Source organism: Amblyomma mixtum, chromosome 9 (assembly GCF_055824585.1).
Source record: "Amblyomma mixtum isolate Tamu chromosome 9, ASM5582458v1, whole genome shotgun sequence".
In the NCBI taxonomy this organism is placed as follows: Eukaryota; Metazoa; Arthropoda; class Arachnida; order Ixodida; family Ixodidae; genus Amblyomma; species Amblyomma mixtum.
Genome location: NC_143020.1, coordinates 19289711 through 19317203, shown reverse-complemented (window position 1 = coordinate 19317203; position 27493 = coordinate 19289711). Strand labels below are relative to the sequence as shown.

The window sequence follows — 27493 nt, the reverse complement described above, 5'->3', positions numbered from 1 at the left end:
CGCATGAAAGGGTAATATATATTAGCTATGCTGTAATAGATGGCGTGCAGGCAGGGCTGTTGTGAGATTTGGCTCCAGGGCTTTAGTTTCAGCAATCTGCTTTTTTCCTTGTCCCCTGCAGTTTAAAAGGCCTAGTTTGTAGACTGCAATAGTCAAAGGCCATGTGGAAAGATTTTCTTTTCTTTAAAAGCTATACATATCATGTTTTTTTTTTCTGTCATTTAAAAGATGGCAGTACTCTCTACAGCGTGATCTGCTGCAATAAAGCAGCAGAATAAACTTTTTACACACACCACCTTGAAATTGCTTGTTTTCCTGCAGTAGGGAAAGACGAAAATCCGCGTGACTTGGTTCATATGTTGCTGACAGCACACCCTAAGGGATGAGTGTGATAAGGACTTAAGCTCAAATAAGAGTAGAGGACACGGGAAAGCGCTCCTTGCCCTGGGAAGCCACCAACAATGCTGGCTCTGTTTGAAGACCACAGCATCCACCAGTTTGCTTCTTCCTTGACATACGTTACATGTGCGTGTGTCACCCAGCAAAACAGTTATTGCTGTTGTGACAGTTGTGACTGTTGAGTCAAGAACTTTTTATTGCTGAAACACACAAACAAGGAACAGAAAAAAAAAAGATGCCCAGGCTTAGCTTGGTTAAGCCAAGAATGTGTTGCATATTGCGCGGTCTTTTTGCGCGAGGTATTGCTTGGCGGCACTCGATTTTCTCAGCAGCTTTTCCTCCGTGACGTATGGATGGATGGATGGATGGATGGATGGATAGGAGCGCCCCTTTGAAACGGGGCGGTGGCAACCGCCACCATGCTCAGCCGTCCTTTCTTTTTCTTTTTTTTCCTTTTTCTTTTTTCTCCCACATGGTTTGGTGGCTGCCCGGCCACGCCCGAGGGCTGAACTGAGTGATTGCAATATGCTACGCATAAAAGGTGCAGTAATATATATTCGCTACTGTGCCAGATAAAAAACATGACAGGTGCGACACTAATCGCATAGGGTGTGTGACACATTCGATGCTGCTCATACCCAGTTTCCAAGCGCACCTACTCCCAGGGGCACCCTGTACACTACGAATACTGCAACTGCTTCAACATTTCCCACGTTCGCCTTTTGAATGCACCCAAAAACCCAGCTGCAGAGCCATAAGACCCATACCTGCCTCTTAACCCTTAATCTGCCACTCCCGAGATAACTCGGGCTACCACATATGCACACACCCTGCCGCTCCTAAGTTAACTTGTTTTGGCTTTTCAACTCACCCCCTGTCGCTCCCGATAATACTCATGTAAAAGAAAACTATGGAAACATGTACTGCCACCTATGGAGAGACTCCGTAAATTCATAGATTTCGTAGGGTAAATTTTAAACAACAGATGGCGCCCATGTCTCCACATCCGAGTCACTTCGTTTTGGTCTGCGCACAGCAGCCACGAGGCTATGTGCCACACTCGTCCGCGCTTTGACGGACGAAAAAATTCAAAATTGCTTGTGAATTCGGAGTCCAATGATAATGAGAACGAGGAAGGAGCCCACCTAAGTGCCTTGTCGAGTGATGTCAGTGATGAAGTCCCCCTGCCACCGAAAAATCCGCGTAAGAAGAAGAAATCCGACAGGCCAGATTGGTGCTGGAAGATTTGATTCATTACAACTAATATCGATAAGATTATCCTGAATAAACATGTCTACATGTCCTGCAGAGCATTTTAGTGCGTTACTAGCAAAAAATTTCCAGGAAACTAATATGCAAAAAAAACCCGGCAAGGTGTGTGCAGATGTGAGTAAAAAAACCTGGTAGTGAAAGGGTTAAACAGATGCTTCTCAATATCACAAAACATTTATGGCGCTACAAAAAGGCGAGATGAAAACTGACCGTGGGTCGGCGGCAGGCCTGAGGAGTGGGGGCGGCCGCTCCCCCTCGCGGGGCTGCTCTCGGGGCTCCTCCGGGCAGCGGCCACCAGGGGGCCGCTCTTCGGGGAGCGGGGCACTCGCGGCACCCCCTGTCCGATGGATCGCCTCCCCGCGCAGCTCCCGCTCATACTCCAGCAGCTGGCCCAGAAAGTTGAAGTTGGGCGAGATGCTGGGCCGCTTGGCCTTGACGTACCTGTACGCACCAACAAAGGCAACAGCTGCTGCATCCAGATGCACACACGACTGCTGCAGCTGTACCCACCCTCTACATGCGCTATAAATTCGCAGAATGGATCGGTCATCCGTAGAGGACAAAACATTATGCCAGGTTCCCTTTAGTCTGGCGAGAGTTTGGACAGACAAGATGATGCACTGTACTGAAAGCATGTTCAAGCAAGTGCTATGGCCCATGGGGCTCGCAGCCTTCAGGCTGCAGCCGTGTATCTTTTTTCAGCCAGCGTCCGTTCCGGCGGACGCGGTTGTTGCAACGCGTGTCTTTACTCTCTCTTTTACTCTATCCTCTTATCTTTGAACTCTCCTCTATCTGCACGTGGCAGCGGTGGTGGCTCGGCAGGAGCCAGTCGGCAGGCCCGTGCACTTTTCCTTTTCATCCTTCTCTCAGTCGCAACCAACCAGCCAACCAACCAACCAGTTGTTATGGCCCATGCCACAGCTCTCTAAATCGATTCCCGTCTTGTTAAGAGCTCTCCTCCTTTCTATGAATAGCTCTCCCTCTCTGTTTGAACAATCAGCCAAGTGGCTCCCAACAAGCACAGCAGAACATCATTGATGCATATCCGGTTGATAAGTTTAAAACTGCAGACAATAAAAGTAGCCCCATTGAGTTACCATTTTGATTCCGGTTCATACTGACATGAACTAAAAGAAGATAGTTAGTTAGTTTAGTTTATGGGGTTTAACGTCCCAAAGCGACTAAGGCTATGAGAGACGCCGTAGTGGAGGGCTCCGGAAATTTCAACCACCTGGGGTTCTTTAACGTGCACTGACATCGCACAGTGCATGGGCCTCTAGAATTTCTCCTCAAAAGAAATTCAGCCGCCGCGGCCGGGACTGAACCCGCGTCTTTCGGGTCAGCAGCCGAGCACCATAACCACTGAGCCACCGCGGCGACTAAAAGAAGAAGAAACAGGCAGTGGCACATGACTCAACATTTGTGCTTGGCCAGCAGCTGTTAAATGATGCCATGCCATCTGTCAACACATCTCATTCATTGGCTTGCCGCTACAGATTATTTGTTGGAGGCGCTGGCATTCGTTGTCGTCCCGGTTCTGTAGCTTTGAAGCCTGTCATCCGCCGAGGTCTTCGGAGAAGTGCTCACAATTTCGCACCTCCCTGCACTGCCCCAGCTAGCCAGATGACCATGTATCAGCTGCGATGTGCTACAAAACGATCGCTTTATTGGACGCGTTGTTTTACTGAGGTGTGTATTTCTGTATGTTTTTTTCACATTGTTTTTGATTGACTACATTAATGTATTTACTATTTTTCTTGTTTCTCACATTGTCTTTGATTGACTTCATAATTTGTTTACTGTTTTCCTTTGTCTAGCTTTCTTTCTAGTTTTTATTCTTTTTTCTCTCTTCTTGTTCTTTTTTTTTGCCTTTTCTTATGTATGACCGTCGGACACTTGTATCCCCCCCCCCCCTTATGTAATGTCCCCATGGAACCCTTAAGGGTTAATAAATGATGATGATGATGATGATGATGAGACTTCACTTCACCACTCTCCTCTTCTGCCCTGTCACCCAGCTCTGACCAGAAGACACAAGGAGATGATTACAACGCTGCTGACCTGAGGTCGTCACCACCTGACCCTTCGCCCATTCACTACCCACATGTCAGAACGCAGCATCTCCATGCTCCTACCGTTGGATGACCTTGGCCGTTGGCTTCTGGCAACCAGGTGCTCTGCAGTCCTCACGGACCGGGCTTCATCCGCTCATTTCTTTCATCATGGTGGCAAGCCCTTCATCTTCGCTTCTCTGTCCAACCATTCTGACTTGCCCATCGTCCCGTCCCGATCTTGTCAGCGGTGCCATTCTTCTGGTTCGCGATTGTTTGCGATCGAGACGATTGCTTGTTGGTCCAGAGTCATGCCACAGACTAGAAGATGAAGTGGCCAGTGGCGCAGGACTGAGTGTTCATGCTAAGCCGGCAGCCATTAAGGGGGGACACTGGTCTTGAAAAAAAAATTTTTATTAATGAAGTCAGTTATGAAATATTCAGGGAATATGTATTTTTGTGTGCTGATTCTAAATATGTCATTTAATTTCATGTAAAACAATTCCTTGAGCACTTATGCACTTTTTATGCTAGTATTTTGTGGAGAGTTTTGAAGAAAATTTGCTGCAGGAAACTCGCTGAAATGTATGCCATTATGTTCTCTTGACACCAAGGAATACAATAAGGGTGAAAATGTCTTCCTGCCTATCATAGAACTTAAGTTATAGAGTTTTGAAGTTGTCGCTTCAGAAATGAGAAGGAAAGTGTGTATTCCTGTTTCTGAAGTGGCAGCTTCAGTACCCTATTAGTCGAGTTCTATGAGAGCCAGGATTATAATTTTACCCTTATTGTATTCCTTGGTGTCAAGAGAACCCAATGGCATACATCTCAGCGAGTTTCCTGCAGCAAATTTTCTTCAAAACTCTCCGCAAAATAGTTGCATAAAATGTGCATAAGTGCTCAAGGAATTGTTTTACATGAAATTAAATGACATACCTAGAATCAGCGCACAAAAATACATGTGCCCTGAAAATTTAATAACTATGACTAAATTAATAAAATTTTCTTTTCAAGACCAGTGTCCACCCTTAAATCATATCACCATCCGTCATCACATTTCATTCACCAGCTCGCTGCCATGTAACAATGTGTTCCCGGATAACAAGATTTCCTGGGAACCATGTTGAAATTGTGGACAAATTCTGGCTGCATAAATCATTCAGTGACCAACTGCGAACACAAAAGCGGGTAGAAAGTGGGGGCACGTAACAGGAAGAGATGAAATGCAGAGGGAGTCGCCCGCTGTGGTGGCTTCTTTGCAGTGTGTATGCGCAAAGAAGGGACAATGCATCCTCAAAAAAAAAAAATGCTAACAAATGAGCACGACGTTCCCGTGGGGGCAACCAAGAGAGAAGAGAAAAGATTCTTTGCAGTACGTACGGGCAAGCGAGCGAAGAATCCGAGAACTACAACAATGCGCTTACACACGATAGGAACCGGTCTCGAGAATGTAGCCCGAAGCACCTAGACAGTCTGCCACCGCGGCGGTTTTTCCCACAGTGCATTGTTGCAAGGGGGCGAAGCATCCAGAAATGGCATGGACGAGATCTCGGCTAATTTCATCATTGGCATCGACGAACTGGATGTGTTGCGCATTGTTTCTTTTGCACAAAGGACAATGAAAATGGGGACTGAATTTTGCAACCTTTAGAAAAGGAGCTGCTCAGACCCTGTGCCAAGAAGGGCTAATCAACATTTTTACAAATTGCAATTGCCAGCATGTGGTTTTGCGCCTCATTCAACAGCTACATTTTTTAAAAACTAGGAGGTTTGAATCATGCACTTTTCCAGTGACTACCTGTTATCACCGCTTTTTTTTTATGCATCAACGAAGAACTACACCAGTTCCCTGCACAGCTATTTAATCCATTGCCCAAACAGTTCCCTCAACAGCTCTAACACTTCACTTTCAACGGTTCACTAAACTTCCTCGGTGGTTTTCCTCCATGGCTCTGTCAACAGTTCACTCCATGGCACCCTCAAAACCTAGTAAGTTGGGCTTAACGTTCCAAAGCTACTCACAGGCTTATAAGCGACACCACAATGGAAGGCACTGGATTATTTCTGACCACCTAGAGTTCTCCAACATGCTACATTGTTTGCATTTTGCCTCGAAATGTGGTTGCTCTGAGTAAGATTTGATCCTGTGACCTAGGACTAAACAGCCCAAGGTCAACCCAAGGTCAACACCACAAAGACAGCCACCAAGACGGGTCTGACCCTAAACAGCAGGCTTAATGTTCCAAAGCTGCACACCGGCTCATAAGCGACACCACAATGGAAGGCACTGAATTGTTTTGACCACCTAGAGTTCTCCAACATGCTATAATGTTTGCATTTTGCCTCGATGTCAGGTTGCTCTGAGTGGAATTTGACCCTGTGACCTTGGGCTCAACAGCGCAAGGTCAACGCCCCAGGTCAACACCACAAAGACAGCCACCAAGACGGGTCTGACCCTAAACAGCAGGCTTAATGTTCCAAAGCTGCACACAGGCTTATAAGCGACACCACAATGGAAGGCACTGGATTGTTTTGACCACCTAGAGTTCTCAAACATGCTATAATGTTTGCATTTTGCCTCGATGTCAGGTTGCTCTGAGTGGAATTTGACCCTGTGACCTTGGGCTCAACAGCGCAAGGTCAACGCCCAAGGTCAACCCAAGGTCAACGCCACAAAGACTAAGCCACAGAGGCGGGTCTGATCCTAAACAGCACCCTGCACAGTTTCCTTTTACTGCTCCTCCTCAGACAGTTCCCTCAAGTGCTGCCTGATCAGCGAGACATTCAACATCTGCAGCAACTCCACTTAATCCATGACACTCGCCAAAGAGGAGACTGTCCACAAGTGAACCCCTGCCCACCTGTAGGCGTCGTCCGAGGAGAGACCCAGGTGGCGCATGACGTAGGCAATGGCCACCGTTGGAGACCGGGAGACACCCGCCAGGCAGTGGACCAGCACGCATCCACTGGACTCACGAACCTTGTCTGCAATGGGGAGAGCACCCGACCATCAAAGGATGCCCAACTTGTGGGTGCGTGTTTTCTTCTTTGCAATGATTGCAAAAGGCATTATTATACAGTCAAGCCCACTTATAACAATATTCAAGTGCCATGGAAATACCATTGTTATAACCAATAATTGTTATAACAGGGTTGTGCCGAAAAAAAAAAGAAAGGATGACAAACTTCAGAGCATTTATTGACAGTAAATGCCCAGAGGGGTTTGATTGTTCTAATGCCTGTAAAAGCTCGTTAAATCGAACTTCAGGGAACCGGAACAATGTTCACCGATTACCAAAGCACCGCCATCACTGCACCACCGGGAGCTTTGCGCACCTCCACGTCACAGGAATCAAGCCGGCTTTTTGGAAGCTATTCTTATGGGAAATTCAAGAAGCATGCAGAACCAAGGGTGCGGTGACAGCTGACAAGAGAGAAACCGCGCTGGCTGCATGCACGCGCGCTGCACTGACTGATTAGGAATACGCATGGCGTGCGTATCCAATGCAGCAATGCAGCAGCTCTCCTGACGCGATGACGCCTGCCTCTTTTGCTTTCGGGGCGATGCTGCGCCAGCTTAGTCCATTGGTTGGCCCCACACATGCACACTTTTGTGTTGTAAGCATGGTTTTGCTGGTGTGGTTGTAGCATTTCTTTTCTTTTTCTGTAATGTTTGACACTCAATTACCAGATTTAATTGTTATAACCAATAATGTGCCTTGACAGCATTGCTATAAGCAGTTTATTTTACCATAGAACAGATGGCAAAGCTGATGGTGCCATGACCGACCATTGTTATATCCGATATATTGTTATAATCAGTATTGTTACAAGTGGACTTGACTGTATACATTTATTACCACATGGTAGTTTCCTACGACAAATAGATAACTCATAATAAAATTTCTTTCTTGTGCTGTCTCAGTTTCGGTTCCAACAGCCAACTGATGACTGTTACGTCACAGTTTGGTTAGAGGTCACGCGAGGCACGCAAAAACTCCAATATAATCGCTGCTTCTATATTCATTGTCATTCTGGCACTGAGGAATGCTGGCTTTAGCACTGTAGTGATTTAAAACAATGATGCAGTGATTATGCCCAGTCAAAAAAAACCATTGGAACCAATTGGATTTCCAATGGGTTCCAATTGGACGAGTTCAGTTTCCAATTGGTTCCAATTGGAATGGTGTTCCAATTGGATGGTCCAAATGGACTATCCAATTGGACCATTTGGGTTTCAAATTGGTGAGCCCAATTGATCTTACCCATTGCATCCAATTAGTCCGCCGAACTGCACCCAATTTATCCAATGAATGTTTGCATGTTTGACGAAAAAGGTAGAACTAATATGGTACTTACAATAAGAGCTATCAGCAGCTTAGCCTAATAAATTGTACTCATCACTTACACCACCACTGGAGCTGAAATTAAATTAAATAACTGCGCTCAGTGGGCAAGCACCATCGGCCCCAGCATGAGAGCCTAATAAATTGGTTATATAGGTTGGAGCACAAGTGTGTTCTCTGGATGTACATATTGAGCTAATGTATGCTACTAGTGCCTGAATGTGCAGTGTTGCTTGTGTGTGATGTATGTGTGTCTGTTGGCTTTGATTTCCATAAAAGCATGTTAATTTCAATTCCGTAAAAAAATGTTGATTGGCACTACCCAGTCAAAAAAACCATTGGGACCAATTGGTTTTCAGACACCATTGGAACCAATTGGCTCATAAGCCAACTGGAACCAATTGGTCTTTCCAATTGGTTTCTAGCCAATTGGTTCCAATGGTGCGCAAAAATCAACTGGTTCCAATTGGAAATCTCAATGGTTTTTTTTGACTGGGTGTCGATGTTTTTCTATGCCTCACGTGACATATCACCACACCTTGACGTCATAGCCATTGTTCGGCTGTTTAAATCGAAGCAGCATGACAAAAAAATTCGATTATAAATTATTTAGCGGTTGCAGGCGAATACCGCATGGCGATTCATGCATAGTAGTGCCTTCCACATCATTGTGGAGAATAAAACCTGGCACCAAAATTAGGTGTCCATACTCCTTTCAGCTATTGTTTGAAAATGTGAGGCATGATACAACTATCAGTTCAAACTGTCAAAAAAGAAAGTAACAGTTGTTACACAATGGACAGATCTTCCACTGCTTGCTTCTATCTCTTGAAGCTTATTTCCTCAAGCTTCATTCTACATTCTTTTGCACTCAGACTTTATTACATGCAATGATGTAGCAGTTTTAAACTGTGGATATCTTACGCACACCTTTTGCCACAGTGCAGGGGATTCAATTACATTAACATTTTGACACAAAGTCATGCGATCTTAATGTGAACTAAAAAGAAAAGAATGTAAAAAAGTTCAACCGAAGGTGTCACAAAGGTTTCTCTCCATCACACCTTTCTTCGGTTCGTTTTACATTCCTTTCTTTCTTATTCATACCTGATTAATCTTAACAACTGGTTCATTCCAAATGCAGTTTTGGTCCTGTCAAATTCAAGCACATCAAAAATGCTCCCCCAATTCAAACTATGCGTAACTGAATAAAATCAGAGTGAATTATCGAGCATTGCCTGTACATAATTTCCTAAATGTCCAACAACTGCTGCCTCGACTGCATGGGAAGATTGTTGTAGTTAAGGGGGGTCACTGGTCTTTGAGACAAAAAATGACAAAAAAATTGGTTTTCAAAAAGTGACATTTGTGGAATCTACAGCAAATATTTTCCAACTGCACCAATTTTTTCCTTCAAGAAATCAACATATTGACCATAATATTCAATTCAAATCATCGTGCGAGCTGAATTTATGCAGCAGCAGACAATTTAATGGCATGAAAGTTTTGGACATCTGGCTGTCTTAGTATGTTGATATCTCAATATCTAGGACGGATAGAGATGTCATATTGTTTTCTAAGGGAAGCTGAAGGCACAGTGTGTGCAATAATCGAAGCAGATTTGTTCAATCATACTTCAAAAATTTATAATCTCCCAAAGGTTATCGATGCATTACATTCTCGCCTTGAATATTGATATTCCAAGTGCTGTAAAATTACTAATGAAGGTAAAATGAAAAAATGGTTTTGCTTATTGCACTCTTTAGTCACCATACTATGTAGCCATGGATTAAAAATGAGTTTTTATTGAGCAGTTTTTTTGCACCGAGGTACTAATGAATGACTAATTAAAATTAATTATCTTTGGAACCGACTAATTTGTGAGAAAGAAGATTTCATTGCTGGAATCAGTATAAAAAACTGAGCAAGGTGGCACAGTTTCGTTAGGATTGGACTAAAAAGAAGGAAAATAGGTCTAAGACTAGTGTCCCCCCTTAAGGACAGCAGCATACTTCGCTGTCTAAAACTGCTCTGCAGGTATGATCGGAGCTCAGCCACCACACAGCACAGAAGACGCTCGAATTACATTTGCAATCGGTAATGTACTTTTGACGAAAGACATATCATGGAGCATCCAGTGTACATTTCCCACCTCACATTACCTTTCCTTGTGCTTTTCATAGATTAATGTGAACAATTGGGCACATATGCAAGGTTCCATTGGGAAGAGTGCGAAATAAGCGACTATATTATTATTTTTATTTATTATTAGTATCTCAAATGCCCCTTGGTATGGGGTATTACATGAGGGATGGGCATAATGTTCAAGTGAAGAGTGGTGTATGGGGTACTACATGAGGGATGGGCATAATGTTCAAGTGAAGAGTGGTGTATGGGGTACAACATGAGGAATGGGCATAATGTTCAAGTGAAGAGTGGTGTATAGGGTATTACATGAGGGATGGGCATAATGTTCAAGTGAAGAGTGGTGTATGGGGTATTACATGAGGGATGGGCTTAATGTTCAAGTGAAGAGTGGTGTATGGGGTATTACATGAGGGATGGGCATAATGTTCAAGTGAAGAGTGGTGTATGGGGTATTACATGAGGGATGGGCTTAATGTTCAAGTGAAGAGTGGTGTATGGGGTATTACATGAGGGATGGGCATAATGTTCAAGTGAAGAGTGGTGTATGGGGTATTACATGAGGGATGGGCATAATGTTCAAGTGAAGAGTGGTGTATGGGATATTACATGAGGGATGGGCATACTGTTCAAGTGAAGAGTGGTTCGATGGCAGTCTTGAAGGAACGTGGGTCGGAGTGGTGCACAGCGTCGACAGGCAGTTTTATCCAGTCCCGAGCGGTCTGAACAAAAAACGAACGAAGATGGGCTATGGTCTGTGCTGGGGGCGGATAGACGGCTTTAGGATGGTTGGTGCGACTTGATTGTCGATGAACTGGTAAGATTGCTGAAACATTGAGCGGCGTATGGTAGAACTTGTGAAAAAGGCACAGCCTGAAGATGCAGTGTCGCTTTTCAAGATTAGTAAGGTTAACCCGTGATTTGAGTGTAGTGACAATGGAATGATAGGAGTAGTCCAAGAAAATAAACCTGGCAGCGCGATTTTGTACAGCTTCGAGGGTGTCAGAAAGATTAGCTTCATGGGGATCCCAGACTGAGCATGCGTATTCTATTTTAGGTCTGCTAAATGTAAGATAAATGTAAGACTAAATTTTTATTGGAGAAGACGTGAATGATATACACAGAGGTAAATATTGTCTTGCCTCATGGTACAGTTCTTTTTGATAGATATCAGCTACTATCGGCAGCAAAAGTTTATGGATGCAAGTTTTAAGAAAAGTTTCTCCAGCACTGTTTTGTGACCCAGCCGCCTGGTATAGCTACCTTCAGATGGAGCATGCATGTCCCCTCATACCTTCAGATGTTTCATGCGACTGACTACTGCGACCGACTACAACAAAATAAGTCTGCAGCACAGACAGTTATGGCCCATTTGCCGGCTGAGTGGCATCCAGTGATGATGATAGTTGGAGGGGGGCACCCTCACACTGGATGGTACCCCAGAGTGGGGCAATGATGTGACCACCCATCCTCCCCTTCGCCCTTTGACCACCACTTAAACGTGGTAAATATGCTACTTTACTAAAATAACTGGAACATTAGCCCAACATGCCTGCACCATATGAGCTTCTAGCCAGGGATCCAGATGTTGATGCATCTGTACCTCTGTAATGAATGTTTGAAAGTAAAAACCAATCAATAAAGAAAAGGTGCATATGCAGTGACACTGCACTTAAATTGTCAAGTACAATAGTGCAAGCTACCATTAAAGAGCAGCAAAAGGCCTACGAAAACCCTCAGAGACTTCCTATGCACCTCCCTTGAATACAGAAAATGCGGCCAAAACGATACGCGAGGGATGTCCGCGGGAGTTTCTCTGCTCTTCCTGGGGATATCCACATGTCCTTTCAAGATTTTGCAGGGACATTCCTTGGTTGTCAGTGTTGTCACTGGGGAGATGGGATATCCACATGTCCTTGCACGATTTTGCAGAGACATCCCTTGGATGTCAGTGTTGGCACTGGGGGGACGTCATGTGCAGTGTCATCTCATGCTAGGCAGAATTAATCAAATGCTAAAGATGTCCCAGAAACAGCTCTCTCGCTCCAAAGACGAAAGAAGGGAGTGCCCACCGAGGAAGCGGCAGGCCCGGGCAAAGTGGGGCCGCAGCTTATCGGCGTGGCTGTCGTTGACGGGGATGCGCAGGAAGTGGGAGTCCGGGATGAAGTCCGGCTTGGGGCACGAAGTGCTAACGTTGAGCTCGTAGCAGATGTTGTGCGCAGCCAGCAGCTCGTAGTCTTGGGCGTCGCGCTGCGAGCCCAGGAAGAGGAAGGGCAGGATGCGCGTTGGCCCCGCCGCACTCAGGCACGGCTGCGACAGGGACGTCAGTGGGCCCCGTGAACCACCCTCCTCGCACAGCACCCGGTGGTTGCCCGAGAACTCCAACAGGCCGCCTGCACATCACCGTGAGCAGCCAAATGTAAAGGCCAGGGCACCACTCAGAGTGTTACACATATATACTTCATACTTCTATTCTGTCCTTTGTTAGAAAATGCGATCATAATCTGGAATCCCTTCATTAGAATTAACTGTGCTTGATTAGCAACAGCCCGAAATAAAGCAGTGCAGTTTATCATAATGAACACAGCCGCACATAAATCACTGATCTCTGTAGTCAGAGCAGTTTCCTTCCAGTCGCTATGAGAAGCTCCATGTGCCATTTAAAATTCTTTCTTCAGTTAGACAAAGGTCAACGCATTATTAATATATCAACCATTATAACGTACTCCTCTGAATACAATGCAAACACAATTTCGTAGTAAAACCATTAAATGCGCAAAATAAAAAACCACTGTTTCCCGCTGCCAAGATTAGGCGCTGCCTTTCAGAACCATGCCTTGCACACACGCAGCGAAAGCCTGCGAGCAATTGCTGCTTGACCAGGGGAGCCCACGGTCGCGCATCTTGACAGCGCTGTCGTTTTCCGTGCACCTCGCAGAAAGAGCAAGAGTGCCCAGCAAAGCAGAAGGTGCCCCCCAATGTTTCATCGTAACCCCTTTGGCTTTTTCATCGGTGCCCCCACCCCATCTACTATTCTGCTTTTCCCTTCACTTTTCCGGTCACAGATTGTTTCTTTTTTTCTTTGCTCCCTTTACAGTACCAGGAGTGCGAAGCACGTTGGTTTGAACAACAGCTACTCTCCTCCGCGATGTAGACTGAAGCGAAACTGGAGGTGTCGCTCCTAGCATTACTGCTATCAGGTTTTGTTCGCTTTAACTGATCCCTTTCAGTTCCTTTGTCATGCGAAAAGCTTACAACATTCAGTGACATCGTATTTTGTATCCACTACCATGATGTAAAATTAAGTTCGAGCTAGACAACTAACCAATCAGAAAGGCAGCACCAGTCAGGCTGCCACCTTGCGCCTGTTGCCAAAAACCATCGCTACATTTCGACACCGTCAGCCTGAAAAGATACTTCTTGAGCAGATTAAAATATTAAATGCTAAAATTTCGGTGATCTCCTTGGCCATTCAGGTATCACAGTGTCTCATACTTTGCATACAGAGAATAGAAACCGCGTGCCTGATTTGCGTTCAAAGGCCTCTTTAACTCTTTTAAATGTTCTAATCTCCCTATGGAATAATTTACTTATTTGGGAGATACTGCAGCCTCGGAAGACCAAGCAGGTGGGAGCATACAGATACAAAGTTTCACATAGCATAAAGTTTTGCATCATGTTAGCAATGATGCAGGAACACAAAGTTCACTGGAATTGTTTGAAACGCATCTTTAATTTCTGACACCTTTGCACTGCATTGTAGCTCTGTGTTGCATCTGTATCTTTGTAAGTTTTTATATTTCATAAATATTTGCCACTTGTTTTGCAAAACGCCTCGAAATTCTGTTTGTCGCTTCCAATATTAGCTAACTTTTCTATTAGGCATACCCATCTGGGCAAGATTTTGTAACAAAGACCGCAGTATTATAAGAAATTTTTAAATAGCATAATTTCGGCACACAGCTTTTGCATTGCACAGATTACAACAGATCTTCCCTACCTCCATCACCAATGCACATGTTCAAAAACTGATTTTCAATTCTGCCAAAGTACTTGCATACTACCTCCATCACCAATGCACATGTTCAAAAACTGATTTTCAATTCTGCCAAAGTACTTGCATACAGTACTTCAGTACTTGCATACTTTCAGTATATGCATACAGGGAGAAGCATATGCTGAGTGGCCAGTATAACCAAGACAATCCAATGCAGATCTACCTGACTTTAGGAATTGGTCTTGCTCTCTCTAACTCCATTTCTTGTGCATGCAAGCATACAAGTTTGTATCTACAGAGGCCAAATTGGTTTAAAACTAAAGCTACATGACTGGCTTAACTGTCTGAATAGCTCGATAGCAACATGGCCAGGGGCAGCAGCAATGCCTACCTGCGAGCAGGGACACCCGACCCGGAAAGGCCCTGGCCAGCTTGGCAAGCAGCACGGCCAGGAAGGAGTCCTCGCCCATGGGGACTGCCCACGACCCCTGGTCGTACACCACGACCTGGTCCACCCGCTGCTGGCGTCCATCCGAAGGGAGCAGCTCACACACGCTCACCTGCGCCAGAGAGCATCGCCACTTATTCAGACGCACCACAGGGGGAAAAGGAGCAGGCAAGATCGGACTTCAGAAGAGCAAGATTCCGGGCTAGTCGGCAATGCATTTAAAAAGAAGAAACAGCGTGAAGAAACACAGACACACGAAGAAACGATCTGAGCACCCAGTCAAAAAAAACCATTGGAACCAATCGGATTTCAAATGGGTTCCAATTGGACGAGTTCAGTTTCCAATTGGTTCCAATTGGAATGGTGTTCCAATTGGACGATCCAAATGGACTATCCAATTGGACCGTTCGGGTTTCCAATTGGTTCCAATTGGATGGTCCAAATGGACTATCCAATTGGACCATTTGGGTTTCCAATTGGTGAGCCCAATTGATCTTACCCATTGCATCCAATTGGTCCGCCGAACTGCACCCAATTTATCCAGTGAATGTTTGCATGTTTGACGAAAAAGGTATAACTAATATGGTACTTACAATAAGAGCTATCAGCAGCTTAGTAGCCTAATAAATTGTACTCATCACCTACACCACCACTGGAGCTGAAATTAAATTAAATAACTGCGCTCAGTGGGCAAGCACCACCGGCCGCAGCATGAGAGCCTAATAAATTGGGTATATAAGTTGAAGCAGAAGTGTGTTCTCTGGATGTACATATTGAGCTAATGTATGCTACTATAGTGCCTGAATGTGCAGTGTTGCTTGTGTGTGATGTATGTGTGTCTGTTGGCTTTGATTTTCATAAAAGCATGTTAATTTCAATTCCGTAGAAAAATGTTGATTGGCGCTACCCAGTCAAAAAAAAACCACTAGGGACCAATTGGCTCAAAAGCCAACTGGAACCAATTGGTCTTTCCAAATGGTTTCTAGCCAATTGGTTCCAATGGTGCCCAAAAATCAACTGGTTCCAATTGGAAATCTCAATGGTTTTTCTTGACTGGGCAGCACTCGTGTGTGTCATTTCTTCGTGTGTCCGCGTTTCTTCGAGCTGTTTCTTCCTTTCAAGATCAGAGGCTTAGGAAATGGTGCTCTACCGTAGCAGCTGGACTGTACAAGAGGTGTACGGAACAGCTTGCTGTCATCGCCACCGTTAGGATGCTGAAACTAAAACCAAAACAAAATGAGCAAAATCTAATTATCAGTCATTCAGCGCATGCATGCTAATTCCACGAGTGATTTACGTTTCCTCATGTCATGGATGACGAATATTTGCAGCACTTTAGACAAGTATAACTTGACCTAGTACCGTAACAGATTAAAAGCATGATAAGAATTTTCAAAGCACAATTAAGCTTTGGACTGTTGGGATGTATAGCTGTCCGGATGTGCTAAAATTTGTTTATCGGGGTTCAACATCCCAAAGCGATTCAGGCTATGAGTGATGCCGCAGTGAAGGGTTCTGAAAATTTCGACCACCTGGGGTTCTTTAACGTGCACTGACATCACACAGTACACGGGCCTCTAGAATTTAGCCTCCATCGAAATTCGACCACCCCGACCGGGATCGAACCCGCGTCTTTCAGGTCGGAAGCTGACAGCCATAACCACTGTGCCACCACGGTTGGCTGTGGTAAAATTGGCTACCAAGCAATTGAAGTATCGTATCAATGCTGCTGCTTTACGCAAACAAAAGACGTCCTTAAAAGGACACTGAGGAGAAATCGAAGTTGGCTTGTATTGACAGAATACCAGCTCCTGATTACAAAAACGCCACTCATACTGACAACAAAGCTCTTGTAACGTAGAAAAGAGCAAGAACCAAAATATAGGTATCGCCGCCACAGGCCAAACTCGCAAGTACAAGCGTGGTGACATCATAGGACAAAACAGTGTTGCAAGAAACAATGGCTCTAGAAACACTGGGACAAGAGAATCCACGAATCACTGAGGCGCAGCCAATGCATGCGCAAATCTCCTTGATGTCGCCAAGTGGCGCCACGTACACGGCAGCTACGCGCGCGCCTGCAGCATCGGGACGAATCACGCCTGCTCACCGGCGGTAGGTGGGCTCCCGGTATTCCGCTAACGGTAACAAGGTGGACGGTATTCTTAGGTGTCTATTTGCGAGAACTTCGTCGACGACTTCGAGAACGGGATCCATCTTAACGCTGGCAAAACGCCGGTGCAAACGTAAACGAAGCGACGGTAGCGACGGCCGCAATAGCCGATAGATGCCTTCAACATGCGGCCGGCGGTAGCTTTCTTTTCGGCTGCTGCTAGGCCGCACTGCTGGCCGCCAGAAATCACGGAGTCTGCATTATGCCTTGCGCACGTCATGCTTCACGTCACTTAGTCCTATGTCGTCATAAGAGAATCCCAAGTTTCAATCAGAGCGGCGGGAAAAACTTTTTCAACATTCAATCCAAATTTCTTAGAAATAAATGCATCTTTCGCAGCCATCCAAGTGGCAACAAAGCCATGAAATGCCGAACTATCGGATTTCTCTTTAAAAAAATATTAATAGAGCTCTCCTCACTGTCCCTTTAAAATGCTCGATATTTTTTTTGTAACGGGGCTAAAAGTCTAAAAAAATCAAAGCAACTTTCCTTTCACACAAAATTTTATTTTCTGACCTCAGTTCCATCAGTACGGCCCAACTGCCATAATACAGACTCAAGTTGAAAGGCTGCCACCAATGCTTCTGCTCGAAGCAAACAACGGGATGTTCTGCCTGTGTTCAACTACGCATAGTGGCCTTGAAGTGCTGTCGAAGACAAAAATTTTTCCCCCTCTATTTCCGGACAAGCTTCCCGTGTTCACGCAGAAAACCGTGGCCGCTGGCCGTTTCCGAAACCAAGGTGCGGTGGCAAGGCCCGCACGGCTATTCTCGTGCTGGCTCATCCCCAGCCGTCTATTTCTGCAGGGGGGGGGGGGGGGGGCTATGCAAGTTGTTTAGTGCCCTTCCTTCCTGCCAGTCGACCAGCTCTGCTTGTAATAATCAGTATTCTGGTTTGGTTTCGTTTCTGGGGTTTAACGTCCCAAAGCGACTAAGGCTATGAGAGATGCCGTAGTGGAGGGCTCCGGAAATTTGGACCACCTGGGGTTCTTTAACGTGCACTGACATTGCACAGTACACGGGCCTCTAGAATTTCTCCTCCAAAGAAATTCCAGCCACCGCGGCCGGGATCGAACCCGCGTCTTTCGGGACAGCAGCCGAGCACCGTAACCGCTGAGCCACCGCGGTGGCGGTAATCAGTATTCTAATTAACTGTTGCCACCAAAAGTGTTATGAAAAGCGGTATTATTCCTACTCTTTTAAATACCAGCTTACCTAGATTGACCTCAAATCACAATTTGGCATTATCGCTAATGAGAACTAAGGGAAAGTTCACAACTTTCCAACTTAGCCTTTAGCTTTAGCCTCTCAATTCCCTTGCAACATCTCTGAATTCCCTTGAAATCACAACTTGTCATTATCACTAATGAGTAGGTAATTATCGAAAGTTCACTGTCATAACTTGTCATTATCATTAATAAAGAGTGGGTAATCATGGAAAGTTCACTATTTTTTCACAGCTTTACTCATATGAAACAAAATATCAAAATGTATTAACAATGTATAGCTACAAATGGAGCAATAAATGATTGCTTGCATTATTTATTCAATTGTTCCCTTCTGTTACACAATGCTGCTTATGCTGCCGCCGCGGTGGCTCAGTGGTTATGGCGCTCGACTGCTGACCCGAAAGACAGCGGGTTCGAATTTCGATGCAGGCGAAATTCTAGAGGCCCGTGTACTGTTCGATGTCAGTACACGTTAAAGAACCCCAGGTCATGGAAATTTCCGGAGCCCTCCACTACAGCGTCCTTCACAGCCTAAGTTGCTTCTGGACGTTAAACCCTAATAAACCTAAACCTAAGCTGCTTATGTATGCATATTTTTTTCTGTGTGTGTATACAAAGACAGGAGGACTCCTTTTCCGATTTGTAAACTGAGAAATGACCTGAAAAGGAAGTTATTTCATTGATCCATTCTTATGATGAGCTTCAACAAGCAAGTGATTGTGGTCAGGCTAAATGCGCAAAGCTAACAATCAACAGCCGTTAAAAAAAAAAAAATAGACTAAAGGCTTATTCCTACCACTGCAAATTTTAGGTACTAAGACTGGTCTCCCATTACTTCTACACTCACAGGTGAATGGAGGACGTCTAACATGCCAACTCCATGCTACTTATATACCTAAACAGTTAGACCTGAGTGGATGAAAACATACAGTCAACAATTGTTGCCCCTCCAGCCGCTCTATTAGAAGGTTGATAGGGTTTAAAATCCCAAAGCAACGCAGGCTACGAGAGGTGCTATTGAGGAGGGCTCCGGATAATTTCAACCACTTGAGTTTCTTTAATATGCACTGACATCGCACAGTACACAGGCCTCTAGCATTTCGCCTCCATTCCCTTGCATTTGCAAGGGAATTCAGAGATGTAATAGCCCAAGAAATGAAATCAAAGACATTACAGAGCTTTTGTAAACAGCCCTATTACGAAAATAGGGTCCACCGGCTAGGCAGTGACTGCAGAGAGTGAGTACTGTTTATGAATAGTGAACATTTCAGAGATGGTTTGGTTTTGTTTATTGGGGTTTAACGTCCCAAAGCGACTGAGGCTATGAGAGACGCCGTAGTGGAGGGCTCTGGAAATTTCGACCACCTGGGGTTCTTTAACGTGCACTGACATTGCACAGCACACGGGCCTCTAGAAATTCGCCTGCATCGAAATTCAGCCGCCGCGGCCGGGATCGAACCCGCGTCTTTCGGGACAGCAGCCGAGCGCCGTAACCACTGAGCCACCGCGGCGGGGCTGAACATTTCAGAGAGTCTTCACTGAGCTTAATGAAGGTTCCATAAATGAAAACGTTGAAAATGCAGGTGACAAGCATAACCTGCCAGAAAAAAAATTGCATGAACCTAAGCAGTCTTAACAAACTTAAAGCATCATTAAGAATTTCCACAGTGACTATTGCATAGCATTACACATATGAATTTCTGACTGCTCTGTGCATTTGGTACATATTGTGTTTGTCTATTTTGCGGGTAGCATGCAGACATACATTGTACCCTTCTTAATGAAATCAAATACATGCGTCATATGGTTATCCACCTATAAAAGGGTTGCTTGCTTTTAAAAACGTTCTGAAAAACATACTAAATACAAGAAATCTGGATTTCCATGATGGCATTATTACCATCCCTTGTGGTGCCTTACCTCTGGGTGCCTAATAACTCACTCCTCTGAATCAATTCAACACTCATCCCCAAAGATCCCAATATGCCTTGCGTCAGAACAGTAGTAACAGTAACCCAGGGCAATACACTGCAGATGCAGTGCTCAGACATGCCTTGTCATGCTGAAGGCGGCGCTTGATGATCTTGGAGCAACAGACGTTGACGGCACCCCGGATGTGGCATGTGTTGAACTCCAGAAAGGGCCGGCTGTCAATCACCAACACCTGTGACAGCCAATTGGAAAGAGACCAATTAGATACTGCATACACAACTCATTTTCCTAAACAACAAAGTGTTCAACAAGTAGAACAGTCCTTAATGTTACTCCCACAGATAACAGACCATTGTATAGCAATGGTCCCAAGGAAATGGCTCAATGTTATAGCATCAGCCCAGATTGTGGGAGGCACTGAGTTCAAATCACAGCACAATGAGGGAATTGTGGGAGGCACTGAGTTCAAATCACAGCACAATCAGGGAATTGTGGGAGGCACTGAGTTCAAATCACAGCACAATCAGGGACTCACTGGATGCACAGTGTAAGGGCATTCCCTGGCCAGGTACATGACTTTCTCTGCCATGAAGTGTGTGGAAAAAGTGCCAACTCGGTGATGTCTCTGCTATAAAAAACACCAACGCCCCGTGCAGTCATATACAGGGTATTGCTAATGCTAATCGGCAGCTGCCACGTGTGCTTCCTGGTGTCTTCACTTACGCTGTTTTTGAAGCAGAGGCAAAGAGGTTTTTTCAAGAATGTTTTCACTAAACAGGAAGTTATGACTGAAATGTGAGCACCAGTGATCAAGATCTGCACGTCCTACAATGAAAGTGGATACCCTGTGGACGTCTCTGGGACCTCCATCATCTTCACGTCAATGTTTACATGACTGTAACCACAAATAAAAAGAACAAAATAAATGTCTCAAACAGTACTTTCAGTGCAATGCTTTCAATAATAGCAAGGACTGTAAGTAGGGCTCTTTGTTTTTGTTTTTTTTTTGCAGAATTTGGGAGCTACAACATGGGTGGAATTTTTTTTATGTCAAAGGGGGGCAGAAATAATGTTATCCATTTGTATCCATACTGGATGACTCCCTCCTCAATGTCCCTTTAAGATGTCTCGTGTTCTTAAATTCTCCTTCTCTCTTCCTGCCCACATTCGTAAGCGAACTTACAGGCAAGCCACAAGTTTATCATCATCATCATCAGCCTGACTACGCCCAGTGCAGGGCAAAGGCTTCTTCCATGTCTCTCCAATTAACCCTGTCCTTTTCCAGTGGCGGCCACCGTATCCCCGCAAACTTCTTAATCTCGTCCGCCCACCTAAGTTTCTGCCGCCCCCTGCTACGTTTGTCTTCTCTTGGAATCCACTCCGTTACCCTTAAAAGTTAATAAGGCACCCACAGAAGAAGAGGAGCCGGCAACTCACCCGTGCAGGGTCTGTGCGCAGCATGCCGGCCAGCTGGGCGGCCCCCACCAGGGACACGCGCTGGTCGGCCATGTTTTCGCCTCCCTCTGCTCAGGCGGCCACCGCCAGGCGCCGCCCGCCGCACCATCGCGTCCGCCTGCAAGGCGTCCACCACCACAGTCTCGGTCATTTCTCACCCACGCAAAAGTATATCCACGCATAATACATGTGCCACAACATGCAAGACGACTCAGACGGCCTGCTTTGAAAGTGGGCAACCTTCACTGCAGCCACTCCCTTTCCCAGGATGCCAAAGACGGCCTGACAGATGACTACCCATACGCTGTCCCTCCGCAAGGAAAATTTCATAACGTGGCGCCAAACGGTCCGGCAGGCACACTACGTGCTCATCCCCAGATGTGACACATCAGGTGGATGGTCCATTACTAGATAATCTTCCAGCAGCTTTTCGATGATATATCACGCCGGGATATACAAAACCAAATCAAAATATTGTCCACATCGAAGTCAAAACATCCCCTCGAAAACTCCACGCAGCATTATATCCCTACTGTACCAGTTTTTCGAAACGACGTTCAAAGGAACATTCGATACATTGAACGGTGCGCCGCGCCAGTCGCGCCTCTGTAAGCAGCTTTTGTAATGGCGCACTTCGGTCACTTTAGCGCTTGGATCCGAGACGGGTAGGCGGCGTGGACTTCGGCACCTGCTAGTAGCGCTAGCGCGGTGAAACCACGTGACGAAGTGAAAGTGGAGCGCCCTCAAGGAAGGCCTTTGGTCTGTTCTACTCATTATCTTCCACATCACATCACTATCATGCGGTGAAGTCAACCTATAGATACACCCCTCGCCTGGCGTCCTTCACTGCCGAAAACCAACTATACCTTCATTTTACTGATTCACTGTACTGATAAGTTTATCAGTCATCTTTTCAAAGACAGCGGCTGGTTACGAGGCACTGTGCGCTGTGGCTTCGATGCGAAGCAGGTTAGGCCTAGCAACGCCTAGCGAGCTATGCATACGCTGCCGGCATTCCGGTGGCCAACCCAACGCTGCAAGAAGCGCGTCGCAGCCAAGCGTGGGTACAGCAATGTGCAGGCATATGGAGCGTCGCAGTTTGGTGGGGCGTCGCCTTGCGTTCCCCGCAGAAGCGCGGTTTTCTAACGGCGCTATCAATGGCCCAGATTTGTTGAGCCACAGCAGCGAGGGTAAGGGGGCTTCGAAATTACTAAAAACTGATATGGTTGTTACTAAGACCGGCTGCAAATCTGTAACTGCAATCAGACGCCTATCTTTGGATGCAGCAGAGACTAGGCAGGAAAGCTCCTTTGACCCGGTGCCGTGGGGAGTGGCCTCTTCAGCGCAGCACTATAGCAAATTTGCATCCCACCCACCTCCAACTTCCCCATTCACCGCTTAGCACCATAAGTCCAAATAATGAACGACCCACAGCACCGGAGACAGAGGACCCCCTCCCCTTTCCGGCCTAGCTTCTGCTGCACTGCACTAAAAAGTAACAGGTTCGAGATTTCCCAGCGCTTTCTGGACCCAAAGATGGCGGCCGCTGTACTATGACGTAAAAGTATTAATTTTAAAAATTAGTGACGGGCTTCCCTAAAACACCTGGTATATGGAGTGCATGCACGCATGTCAAGGCCACCCGCGGGAGAGGACAGGAAAGGAAACCAGCACTGTCAGCAGTCTGGGGCAATTGGCGGTGCGGGCAGGGCAATATTGCCCTTCTATTTGCAACCCTTTCTAACACGGCAGCACGACATGATCCACACGAACACAGGCCGCACGTTCTCGAAGACGGCCGCCGAGGACAACTGCATCCAGTAATTTTTCTCGATTAAAATGATCGATCCTCGGCTTCTTTCTGGATATAAGTTGACGTCTGTCCGGTAGCAAACGGCATTTATTGGCGAGAAAATTGGATTTAAAAATCTCGCCTCCAGCCGATTCAAACTCGTGACGTCATTAACGAAAAGTACGGGTTGCCAACCGTTTTGGGGCGAATGGCGGCGTGGCGTAGACTCTGGGATCCGCGCAGAAGATCCGTGTACACGCATGCATTTTACTTGCCAAACCGGCCGCTGATGGCGACACCTGTATTTCCTTTTTTTTTTTTTGTCCTTTCAAGTTTATAAAAGCTCCGTTTTCGGTGGCAGCTTTGGTATCCTCGTAATCAGAAGCCAGCTTCTATTTACCCTCAGTGTGCCTTTAGTAATAACGATAATAGGTTTAGAAGAAATTAAAAACAAAATCTGCCTCACTCCTCGGTGGACACATCAACCGCGCCCGTAAGGGAAGGAATGCAGGAGAAGGAAGGGAGAAATAGCCGCCGCGTAGTTGAGGGCTCCGGAACTTCGACTACCTAAAGTCTTTCCTTTCGCGTTTCTGCCACGTGGTATCTATAATTACGGCAGTCGCAGCCGAACCCGTGTTTTTGGCCTCAACTGACGTGCGCAGCGGCGAGCCCGCTGCCTCTACGGTTAAATTCACCGCTTCGAAAGCAAAAAGGGGGTCATTTTCGTACGATGAAAACTCAACTGCATAGCAAAAGCCTTCCGCCGCGACGCTCACTGCAAGAAAACTAGAGCGAATTCCTCCGAATATACACAAAAACGCTCTTTTTCCAACCGTTTAGCCCAGTGTTTGGCAATTTGTACAAAAAGCTTCCGCAACAAGAATGCGCAAGGCGCACCATCCGTTAGCGGACGGACGCCGCACTTTGCGTATCGCCCCTGACAGCCGCCCGTATCTGCACCTTAACCCGGCGCGAACAAAACCCCAAACACGCCCAGTTCGTTCGGGTCACTGCCGCGTCGGATCAGGACCGGAAGAACCGCCGCAAAGCACGTGCCGTCCAGCTGCCGATCGGCCGTCCACGCCTTTGCAGCCGATCGCTGCAAGCGTCGTAGGAAGCGGGCAAGTGGGACCACCCGACGGACGAAACAGTGCTCTAGCTCCTCTCCCTTTCCCAGCCGAGACCACATGCAAGCTGCGCCAGCAGCAGTGGTCCCGATAAGCGACGGCCGTCTGGTCGCTCGACAAGCCGGCGTCAAGTAGGCGCCATATACAAAGCAGATTGCCTCGGAAACGCCGATAGGCGCGAAACAGCCTCAAGTGGCGAGATAAGGCGATTGATGAGAGGGTGACTCATGCGTGAACTAGGTGGCGACGCCATCCTAGTTGCAGTCGTCCAGATTGTATGGCGTTTGGGCACGCCACGTTTATGGTTTACTATAGTGCGAAACCACTACTACGATGGGTAAACCGCGCGCATGATGCTTGTAGTTTATATTTTTTGTTGCCTAAAGCTATAAAAACATAGTTATGAGACATAGGGTAAGATACCGAATACAGCCCGCTTCTGAGCAAGATTTCTCCACGAAATGATTTCGGTTGCTCACGTTTCAATGCGTGATTAACAGCACGTGTGCGAACACGGCGACATCTATGGAGCAAGATGCGCACTATGTGTCGAAATAAACTGACGTCCGTGGCCTGAACGCAGACTACAGGGCACAGTTGTCGGGCGACCACAGCGGACTTCGAGCAGTTCACTGATGCCTGCGCCAATCTTCGCTGAAGGAAATCGGGATCGAAGGAGACTCCCTATCAACCAAGAGTATGAGTCATAGAAACCACACGTTACCAGCATATATATATATATATATATATATATATATATATATATATATATATATATATATATATATAGACACACACACACATACTCACTCCTTCCCTATCACATGGTTCTTTTTGTATTTCGCAGGCTTTCTTTTAAGGCAAATAAAAGAAGCTGTATCAGTGGTACTTGGTTGCAAACACGACAACCGGTTATTTTTCTATGCGATCTAGAACTCTGAATTGACACTTTCTTCCTGAAGACAATCATTAAAAAGTTAGCTAATTAGTCTCTGCTAATTAATTACTTTTGTATAATGAAAAACTACCGCTGACTAGGACACGCGACTGTGTACAACCCTCAGATGGTCTCACGGGGCTAGGGAACATCCTCTCTTTTTACAAGCTTGGTTACATTTCGTTGGGGGACACCCTGCATAGCCTTGAATGGGTTCAGTGCAGAGCCCCGTTGTGCCTGCATACGCGTCATTGAAGACGACACCGAGTAAACTGTCCACATGCCTTCTATAAACACGACTCGCCTTCCGTTGTAAAACGTTCGCTACACCCAAAGCGATTATTGGAGACGGGGCGCGCATCTCGCGGGTTGTTTGAAAAGCGCCCCTTTCGCCACTCGGATAAGAGTCGAGTGGAAACGAAAGCGAACGCGTCACGGCCGCTGCTCTGCTTTATCTATACACACAGGCGCGTGACTGAAGAATTGCAAGGCACGCGGTGTGCTTGTGCACAGGGGTATACACACATACGTCAGCGCCGATATCTGTGAGGTCAGGCTGTCACATCACAGTGACAATTATACACGATCACAGTCGCATACCAGTAGAAAAGTACTATAAAAGATTTGGTTTATTGGGGTTTAACGTCCCAAAGCGACTCAGGCTATGAGGGACGCCGCATTGAAGGGCTCCGGAATAATTTCGACCACCTGGGGTTCTTTAACGTGCACTGACATCGCACAGCACACGGGTAATATAAAAATGTAGGACCGCAGCAACATCCTTGGGGAGAGCGCGAAAGCAGTTTTTCAGCCGAAAGCCCTTCTCGCCCTGGAGCTCCCCTCTTTCTCTAAGCGGCCTTCTCTCAAAGCCCCTAACAGATCACATATGACAACGAAGTGTATTGTGGCATGTATGTGCTTTTTCCACGCGTTATTAGAAATCGAAAATTATAATTCCGTGCATTATCAAATGCACAGCTCGACTGATATCTTGATAAACATTGAGAACACACTGGCAGCAGTTATTTTTTGTGACTCGTTTGGAGAGCAACCGGCGCTTGTATGCCGGTCCCGTAGGAGGGCTTAGAAAGTCTCGTTGAATCTCGTGGTCTCGTACGGTGCCCGGATGTTCTCGTTTCAGAGCCCGGATGATGGCTCTCGGTCTCGGCGTGACGTCACCACACTGCCGACAACGGGAGCTAAAAGCATTTCATGCTTAAAAGTAATCCGAACTGTAGTCTGTAGAGAAGTACAAATTAAGCCTGCAAGTCAACCTTTTGAGGCGCCTTATACACAACTGTATACATAGCTAACTCGCAGCTATTTTGTAGCGAAAGCGACACTGGCCACAAACTTGCGATTTCACTGTGGCGGTGCTCCGATGAGGCTCAGAGACCGGCCTTGAGCCGTTGCCTAGCAACCGCCGCAGCTGGCGGACGAGCCATCTGGTATGACGTCACACCGCGCGCCTCGTCGTTGAGCTCGCCTCCGCTCGCTTCGCATAAGGCTAACCAAGCTATGCCTTAGCTTTCACTACGTATGTACTGCATAGCCACTGCCAATTGTTTAGTGCAGCACCTAGCGGTGATTGCTTTGTTCCAGATGACTTTTCATTCACGTGATAAATAGGCTTGCTGGGGCATCGAACGCAGTAAATATTTCGTAAAACAGTACACTGGGTAGCATGTCGTCGGCCAATTTTATACAGACTTCACCATCAGTAATAAAATAATTTTTTTTCTCGATTCCGACATCAATGTGCATTTTTGAAAACGAAATTATTCAGCGATCCCTGGGGTGTCTAGTTCAGAAATCCTGGCATTTCAACGTTACCATTTCCCACCACTGTGAAACTTCACACCGTCGGATTTCCGCGCTGTGAAACTAAAAAAAAAATTATCTTTCTTGAAGTCAGAAATATTTGTTTTTGACGGAAACAAAAACTGGCTCCCGAAATGGTTAAGAAGTTTGCAGTTGCAATGACATCTTCCGAGGACACATCTGATTTTAGGTGTTGACAGATATAGCGTTTCCATTTATTACAGAAAGACGTGATGATGCATCTCTCACTCATTCTGACAGCTCAAAGAATGCACAGAGGCTACGTCTAAACACATAATGTGCTCATTATCTCTTAGGATTATGCATCAAACACTTAGCGAACTGCATACGGTCTAACAGCTGGGGACAG

At 46.1% G+C, this 27493-nt stretch overlaps 1 protein-coding gene across 3 annotated transcripts in view; it reads right to left on the bottom strand.

The window, feature by feature from the left end:
* The window catches only part of LOC149328433 (uncharacterized), a 98511-nt gene that overhangs the window by 15400 nt on the left and 55618 nt on the right, over window positions 1-27493 (bottom strand). For all 3 annotated transcript variants that reach the window (XM_089561986.1, XM_089561987.1, XM_089561988.1), the window contains exons 2-7: window positions 21429-21564; window positions 20113-20223; window positions 14602-14770; window positions 12286-12606; window positions 6584-6707; window positions 1882-2112 (exon numbers count right to left, since the gene is read on the bottom strand). In XM_089561986.1, coding sequence (XP_089418112.1) covers window positions 1882-2112; window positions 6584-6707; window positions 12286-12606; window positions 14602-14770; window positions 20113-20223; window positions 21429-21500 — 1028 coding nt within the window. In that variant the 5' untranslated portion in view covers window positions 21501-21564. The remainder of the gene's footprint in view (window positions 1-1881; window positions 2113-6583; window positions 6708-12285; window positions 12607-14601; window positions 14771-20112; window positions 20224-21428; window positions 21565-27493) is intronic.